General features: G+C 33.5%; 2 protein-coding genes across 2 annotated transcripts; both read left to right on the top strand.

Moving 5' to 3' along the window:
• The first annotated feature begins 3,333 nt into the window (after positions 1 to 3,333).
• Positions 3,334 to 5,732, top strand: LOC112720531 (microtubule-associated protein RP/EB family member 1C). Its single transcript, XM_025771494.3, has 6 exons — positions 3,334 to 3,600; positions 3,713 to 3,868; positions 3,977 to 4,080; positions 4,768 to 4,981; positions 5,067 to 5,180; positions 5,267 to 5,732. The coding sequence occupies exons 1-6, from the start codon at positions 3,493 to 3,495 to the stop codon at positions 5,534 to 5,536; spliced, it is 966 nt and encodes a 321-aa protein (XP_025627279.1). The 5' UTR covers positions 3,334 to 3,492; the 3' UTR covers positions 5,537 to 5,732.
• A 1,127-nt stretch (positions 5,733 to 6,859) lies between these two features.
• LOC112720530 (uncharacterized) lies at positions 6,860 to 7,564 on the top strand. The gene is made up of 2 exons (XM_025771493.3): positions 6,860 to 7,014; positions 7,167 to 7,564. Exons 1-2 carry the CDS (start codon positions 7,000 to 7,002, stop codon positions 7,398 to 7,400), a joined length of 249 nt encoding a protein of 82 aa, XP_025627278.2. The 5' UTR covers positions 6,860 to 6,999; the 3' UTR covers positions 7,401 to 7,564.
• Positions 7,565 to 7,613: the final 49 nt, after the last annotated feature.

Below are 7,613 nucleotides of genomic sequence, written 5' to 3'. Positions count from 1 at the left end.
CGGAGAAATCCGTGTCTTCAGAAAAGATCTCACGTACTCGAAAATTAGGGTTGTTACAATTTCCATCCCTTTCAGTTACATGTGTGAAGGTTTACTGCAGAGCTACAGGAGCATAGAAGATTATGTTTATGAGTTAAGTTGTTAGATTTTATTTTTCCCTCGTCGTTTATTGTTTTTAGTTTTTAGAGGGGCAGGATTTGTTTCTGAGAATCTTGAAATAAGTCTATGTATTAATGCTATGTGAATATATATATTAATGTTACAAGGTGCAATGTTGTAACACCCTAACTTTTAGCACCTCATGATTGCACTAAAAGTCCGGGTGTCACCTACCTCTACTAATTTAATTTTATACTATATTTATTTAATATTGAGCCTTTGCAAATACGAACCGAAACCTTTGTGATTCAGTGGTTTAAAATTAAGGATTTTCGTTTTCTTAATTAAAGGTTTCGGTTCGTATTTACAAAGGTTCAATATTAAATAAATATAGTATAAAATTAAATTAGTAGAGGTAGGTGACACCCAGACTTTTAGTTTAATCATGAGGTGCTAAAAGTTAGGGTGTTACAACATTGCACCTTGTAACAGAACCAGGATATATCTAGGTATTATTTCTTCTTCCCTTCTACTTTTCTTTTTCTGTAACTCAGGAGACAAAAACAAAAATGTCTCTCAGTTGACCACGAGACAAAAGTGAAAATATCTCCTAAGTTCCCTTAAGAAAGAAAAAGCAATATTCAACAGAAACGATAGCTAAGATTCAACTCCCCGTCTCTTAGCCACTGATAACCATCAATCTCTTTAAACAATTTTTTGTAATTTTTCTCACTTTTATTCTCTCTTTTTTTTTTGTTTGAAAACTCTCTTTTTTAGATTTTATTTTCTGAATCTTTTTTTCCTTTTATTTTAGGTTTTTTTTCCTGAATTTTTTTAACCTTTTTTTCTCTCTCCCCTCTGCACTGATTTGTTTGTGATATTTATAAAAAAATGCTCCTCTATTAATATAAATTGAAGAAAAAATTTTATCATCTGTATATATTTTGGTCAGTATTTTTAATAACAGCTTGTAGATAAGATGACTGCTTTGTTTTACAAAATTTTGGTGCTGTTAATTTTTTTAAAGGTTTCTATCTCTAACTTTATTCTGTTGTTAGCTTATTATTTATGATTTTTCATATTTTTTATTTTTATTTTTATTTTTTTATACTACTATAAAAAAATATAAAATTATTTTTGTGATTTTTATGATTTTATATTTTTTATTTTTAAAAAAAGATAATAATAATAATAATAATAATAATAATAGAAATAAAATTATATGTTAGTTAAAATAAATAAAAAAATAAAATTTATTTTGAATTTATAAAATATTCACTAAATAATAAAGATAAAAAGGTATAAAATATTGAATCTATTATAAGTAAAACTTCTAGGATTTAGCGTGTATTATATTACTTTGTGCGATTTTAATTGAATTGGATCGATTTTAAAAAGTAGATTCGAAATTCGATCTAATTCATGCGGTTTGTCAAAAATAAAATCCGATCAAATTTAAATTAGTACAGTTTTAATTGATTTTCGATTTGGATTAAATTAGATAAATGATTTAATTTGGATTACTTTAGATTTAAATACCACTACTAAGAGCCATTGTTAGAACTTTTAATGTTAAAAAAAGGGATTAAGTACGATTTTGATCCCTAAGGTATATGCCAAAAATTTTATTCGTCCCTAACTTTTTTTGCATACAAAATTGTCCCTAAGGTTCAGCTTGATTTTAAAATCATCCTTTTGGACAAAAATACCTTTCTTCCCTAATTTATCCTAATCCCTCATCTTCTTTCTTCATTGCAATGAAAGGAGGGCAGAGAGATAAAGACACTGGCAGTAGCAACGTGGGTGAGTAGAGATGCAGGCGGTAGCAATGCGAGCGGGAAGACACGTTAGCGGCAGCGAACCAGACGGGAAGAGAAGCATGCGACAGCCACACAAACGGCAGCGACACGGGTGGGAAAAGATGCAGGCGGCAGCAACGCAGGCGGGTACGGACGTAGGCGGCAGCGACTTGGGTAGGCACAGACTCTCACGACAGCAACGTGGGTAGGCATAGATGCTCGCGGTGGTCTGAGTCGTCTTCTTCTCATTGCGGTGGTCACCCCCATTCGTACTCCCTCAAGTTCTAATCTTCAGCCTTTCATCACATAAATTTTTGAGTATTTGGTGATGATTTTTGTTGTTATTTGTGACTGATTTTTCTTCTGTTAGTTTTTTGTTCTTGTTGTTGATTCTCTTTGTTCATCCTTCTCTTTTTCTGGTTCGGTCTTTAAGAAATTGTGACATTTGTGTGAGAAATTGGTGTTGCTGATTCTTGAATTTTCGGAGTATATGTGAGAAATTGTGAAAATTGGGGTTGTTGAGTATGAGAACTTGGTTGGTGTTGCTGAGTATGAGAACTTGGTTATCTTTCAATAATGTTGGATCTGAGAGAGTGGGAGTCAATGTGTGTAAAATTGGGGAAAGCTAATTTTGTCCGAAAATTAGAGAAAGGACGATTTTAAAACTAAGCTAAACCTTAAGGATAATTTTGTATGCAAAAAAGGTTGGAAACAAACAAAATTTTCGACTTATAACTTAAGGACCAAAATCGTATTTAACCCTTAAAAAAAATAAATGTAACATATAATCTTTAAAATGACATAGGATTTCAAAACTTAAAATTTTTAGATTTTAAACTAAGAAACAATTCGATCAAGACATTTATTATACACTATTTATTTTACAAATTGAATAATAAATTGATTGATATAATATTTTAATTATCTTTTAAATAATATATTATGTAGATTTAGTTGATATCTTTATGTTTTTTTTATTACGACTAGCTAGAAAATTCAAATTTCTGCTCCTATACAGCTTAGAGGCCATATTTTAGAGAAGATAAAAACTATATATACACTATATGTAACTAACTAATTTATTTTTTGCTAACAGCGTTTGAGAAATATGTTTAAAAATCACCAACAAATTCAAATGAGATAATTTTTTTTTATTCATCTAAAAGATCGCATGTTCGAGTGTCTATATCTACGGTAAAAAAGAAAAAGAAATATGTGTGAAAATCTATTTGTTATGTAATTCGTAAACTGTGCCTACCAGATTAGCTAGTAAAGTAAAGTAATATATAAAGCCGTAAATTTTCTTATTTTTGCACAAAATAAAATAATTAATTTTTTATTTAGATAAAAGAAACCCTAAAATTGGTAGCACAGTAGTATTTTATTTGGACTTAGCACAGTAGTATTTGAGTCACGAAGGCCCACCTAGAGGCCCAAACAGCGTCAATCAACGTTCTGATTTGAAATTCGTGAGATTCCCGCTCTTCTCTCTATTTAAATTTCAACGCTCCCCACATTCTCTCTCCATATCCAGATAGCCGTTAGAACTTAGAACTCAGAACGAGAGAGAAATAATCAGAGAAAGAAAAAGAAAATGGCGACCAACATCGGCATCATGGATTCGGCTTACTTCGTCGGTAGATCTGAGATTCTTACATGGATCAACTCCACTCTCCAACTCAGTCTCTCCAAAGTTGAAGAGGTAAGTAAAAGATTCTCTCTCTCTCTTTCTCTTTCTCTTTCTTTCTGTCACACTAAACCCTAAAAAAAAATTAAGAATTCCGTCTGGTTCTTGTATTTTGCAAAATTGATAGGCATGTTCGGGCGCGGTTCATTGCCAATTGATGGATGCGGCTCATCCAGGGATCGTGCCGATGCACAAGGTCAATTTCGATGCCAAGAACGAGTACGAAATGATACAGAACTACAAAGTTCTTCAAGACGTTTTCAACAAGCTCAAAATCACCAAGGTCGGTTCGAATTTCATGAATATTCTCTTCTATTTATGTGGTTGATAAATTCAAATTTCTAATTGATTTTGTGGTTTTGTTTTGTTTTGTTTTGTTTTGTTTTTTCAGCACATTGAGGTTAGTAAGCTTGTGAAGGGACGCCCTCTCGATAATTTGGAGTTCATGCAATGGATGAAGCGATACTGTGATTCAGTCAATGCCGGCGCCCACAAGTAATTTCTTAACGTTCTGTGTGACGCTTAGTTATTAAGATTTAAAGATTTTGTCATAATTTTGAGATTTCTAATCCTAAGGTGAACCGTTGTTGTTAGTTATCAATTTCAAATCTAAGAAGTTGAACAGGTTCAAGTGCATGTTTGAATTATCTTATGTACTGTGTTCGAAATGATTTGTAACTTAAAGCATGTGTCCCTTTTAGATGGGACAAAAAGGATAGGTGATTCTCGATGTATTGGTTTTTAGGCTCTTGGTTTAATGGTATCTGAATTGATTTGGGGGTTATGTTTTTAAGGTTATCTGAAAGTCTAAATTGCTTTACGTTTTTGTTATAATATAATGGTATCTGAAATTTTGAATTGCTTTCTGTTTTGTTATTTAATCTGTTTTGATTTGTAGTTTCGTTTAACAGTATCATCTTCTTTTAGGAGATGTTTTTCTTAGCTTATAATTTATAATCATGAAATATGCAAAATTGAAACTTCAACTGTATGCTTCAAAATAAATTGCAATTAAAAAGGTTGTGTTGCTTTTGAGCTTAAAAAGTGATTTTTGAATAAAATTGGCTACAGATATATTAAATGCCTTGATATTTCTAGTTTTGAATTTCGTGAAGTTTGGTTTTCCATGGATTTGTATATAGGCTTTTGTTTGATATCTCAATTTGAATTTGAATGCTGCAGTTATAATCCTCTTGAAAGGAGAGAGGTTTGCAAGGGAGGAAGAGAAGGTGGCAAGAAATCAGCACAATCACAAGCCTCCACCAAGGCTTCTTCAGCACCGAAATCTCACTCTTCTCATCCTACTCGAAGAAATGAAGTGCCATCTGCAAATGCTGCTGCAAGCCAAGCTGCAAAGAGGCCCTCTTCTTCTGGTGGCCCTGCTTATGACGAAAAGGTGTGTCTTTTTTTTTTTTTCAATCTAAAATTTATGAAAGCAATAGTAAAGTGCATTTATCTTGACTAATCCAAAATCAATGCAGATAACTGAGCTGAAGCTATCCATCGATAGCCTCGAGAAGGAGCGCGATTTCTACTTTGCAAAATTGAGGGATATTGAGATACTCTGCCAAACACCAGAGATAGAACGCTTACCGGTATTGCACTCTTTTTTTCCTTTGGTTTTGTAACTGAATATGGACTCCAATACTGATTATGAGGTTCTTTTTATCATTTTCTTCAGGTTGTTGCAGCAATACAGAAGATATTGTATGATGCTGGGAATGATGGAACAGCCATGGCCGAAGCTCAAGCTATGATTTCTTCTGATCACTACGAGGATGCTGCTGGATTGAGCCCCATCGCGGAGGTTTCAGACGAGAGAAGCGCTTCTGAAAACCAGAAGAGAAAGAATATTGTGAATCCAGAGTTTGATGCTGCTGGCATCACAACTCCGAGACAAAGGCTTTCGGACATTTCCAATGTTCACTGCAGCGAGTCACCTCTTGTATGACTTGCTAAAAGAAAATGACTATTTTTTTCTTCAACTATGAGCCTGTATTGCTCTGGGTGAATGTGTAGTGTTGGGTGAATTATGTGTTGTGTTGGGTGAATTATGTGCAATGATTAGTATTGTTCTGCTTCTATATGAATACTCGTGTATCTGATATGCTATATGATTACAGGAATCAAATATTTTATCAGGACAAGTTTTTTTTCTGTTTTTTCATTTATTTTAAAGTGAAGGTTAAGAAGAGAGAATATAAAAAATCTTATTTTGTTTAGTATTTAGTATTTACCAAGACATGAGAATTGAGAAATCTTATTGGGTGATTATATCATATTAATTTTAAAAAAAAAATCAAAACTTACAAAACTTATCTTGCTAATCACTATAAAGGGGGTATAACGGTCTCTGCTTTTTGCTAGGACTTTGAATGCTCTTTGGTTTTGAAGAAATAAATACATCTTCCATAGGACTTGAGAGCCTGAGGAAGGAAAAATTGATGAGCTCGTGTTTCATATGGTAAAGGACTATCATATAGCTAACTGCCTAACTCTGAGTGTTTGCAAAGGTGAAAAAGAGAGTCAGTACATTTTAGGAGAGATTACTTCGCTGGCATCCACCCATTTCGTCCTACATCAATCTGAACTCGGACAACTCGGTTGACAAATAGGGAAGGGCGGCTGGTGGAGGAATTTTGAGGGATCACCATGGGAGGTTCATTGGTTGCTATAATGCGAACCTTGGTTGCTATTCGGTAACCTCAGCTGAGCTTTGGACTATTTTATTTGGTCTAGATTTGCTGCTACAAGATCTTGGTAGTTGTATTCTTCAATATCATTTGTAGCGGATTTTGTAACTCAATTCTTCATCCTGAGTATAGGGAGACTAATACTTGTGCAGATAAATTTGCATTTTACTCATAATTTATCTTATGGTTGTCATATTTACTTTATATTATTAACTTGTATTTCTCTGTGTGTCCATGCAAATTAAGTTGGAATTACTCTTTCTTGAATAATTTTTTTTTTGATCAAATTTCTTGAATAATTTCGATATCGTTTTTTTTAGCGTTTAGTCCGGTTGTTCTAAAAAAAAAAAGTATCCGTTACAAATCACCTTTATCTATTAGAAATGTCCTATCCTAATAGCATCATAAAAATCAAATAAACACGTGACAAAATCTTATTGGGTGGTCCAATGACCCAAAATGTAGCATTTTGCTTTGGTGACACGTGGACTTGGGTTTGCGTGTGAGCAGACCCTCTTCCTATGCCTATATAATCGTCTTTGAAGTAGTAATCAACTCCCAACATCCGTTATTACCTGAAATATTTTGTTTGAATAGCAATTTTTAAATAAAAGAAGACTAAAAACAAAAAGAAATCTTAAAACTGAAGCATCTAAAGAGTAATACCAAATTAAATTTCCTCAAGGAAGAAGCAGTATCTAGATCAAAGTCCTTTGTTAAGATGAATGCACAACAAGTAAAGAATCTATATCCTTAATTCCTCTGTTTCTATGTTAATTGTCGTTAATCAATGTGTTGTTATGTAAATTCTCACACTAGAGAATCTATATCCTTATTTCCTCTGTTTCCAAAGTTGATTGAAACTTGCATGATGAGTTCCTATGTCAGAATGAGACCATGAACGCAGAAGCAAGTGCCACTCAAACAAGGGTGGAGACGGTGGAATATCGATCCTCGGCCGGGCAACCGCAAGAACAGAGGAAGGTGGAGGTGATTCACCAGCACCAGCACCATCCCAACACCACCACCAAAACCAAAACCAGCGGTGGCATTCTTACTGAAGCCGCAGCTGCCGTGTCGTCTACTCTGGAGTCTGCAAAGGATGCCTTGTCCAAGAATTAATGTCAACTCAGGATGTCCCATTCCCATAGATAATTCAGCATCTAAACAAGTTTGTTTAGGCCATGTAAATTTGGCTTGGTTTATGTTTCATTTGTATCTTCTGTTTTTGCTATGGCTAGCTGCACCTTTTATTATTATTATGATCATTTTTTTTAATTTGTCAATTTTCTTTGTGCCTGATCCATATTCTACTATTCCTTTGTTAAGATATTT

This window comes from Arachis hypogaea, chromosome 11, assembly GCF_003086295.3.
Source record: "Arachis hypogaea cultivar Tifrunner chromosome 11, arahy.Tifrunner.gnm2.J5K5, whole genome shotgun sequence".
NCBI classification, from domain to species: Eukaryota; Viridiplantae; Streptophyta; class Magnoliopsida; order Fabales; family Fabaceae; genus Arachis; species Arachis hypogaea.
This window is presented reverse-complemented; position numbering and strand designations above follow the sequence as displayed.

Excerpts from the sequence above, each read along its gene's own strand:
- LOC112720531 (XM_025771494.3), top strand. The coding sequence starts at position 3,493 with ATGGCGACCAACATCGGCATCATGGATTCGGCTTACTTCGTCGGTAGA. Across the intron at positions 3,601-3,712 it reads GTCTCTCCAAAGTTGAAGAG|GCATGTTCGGGCGCGGTTCA; the intron begins GTAAGTAAAAGA and ends CAAAATTGATAG. Across the intron at positions 3,869-3,976 it reads ACAAGCTCAAAATCACCAAG|CACATTGAGGTTAGTAAGCT; the intron begins GTCGGTTCGAAT and ends TTGTTTTTTCAG.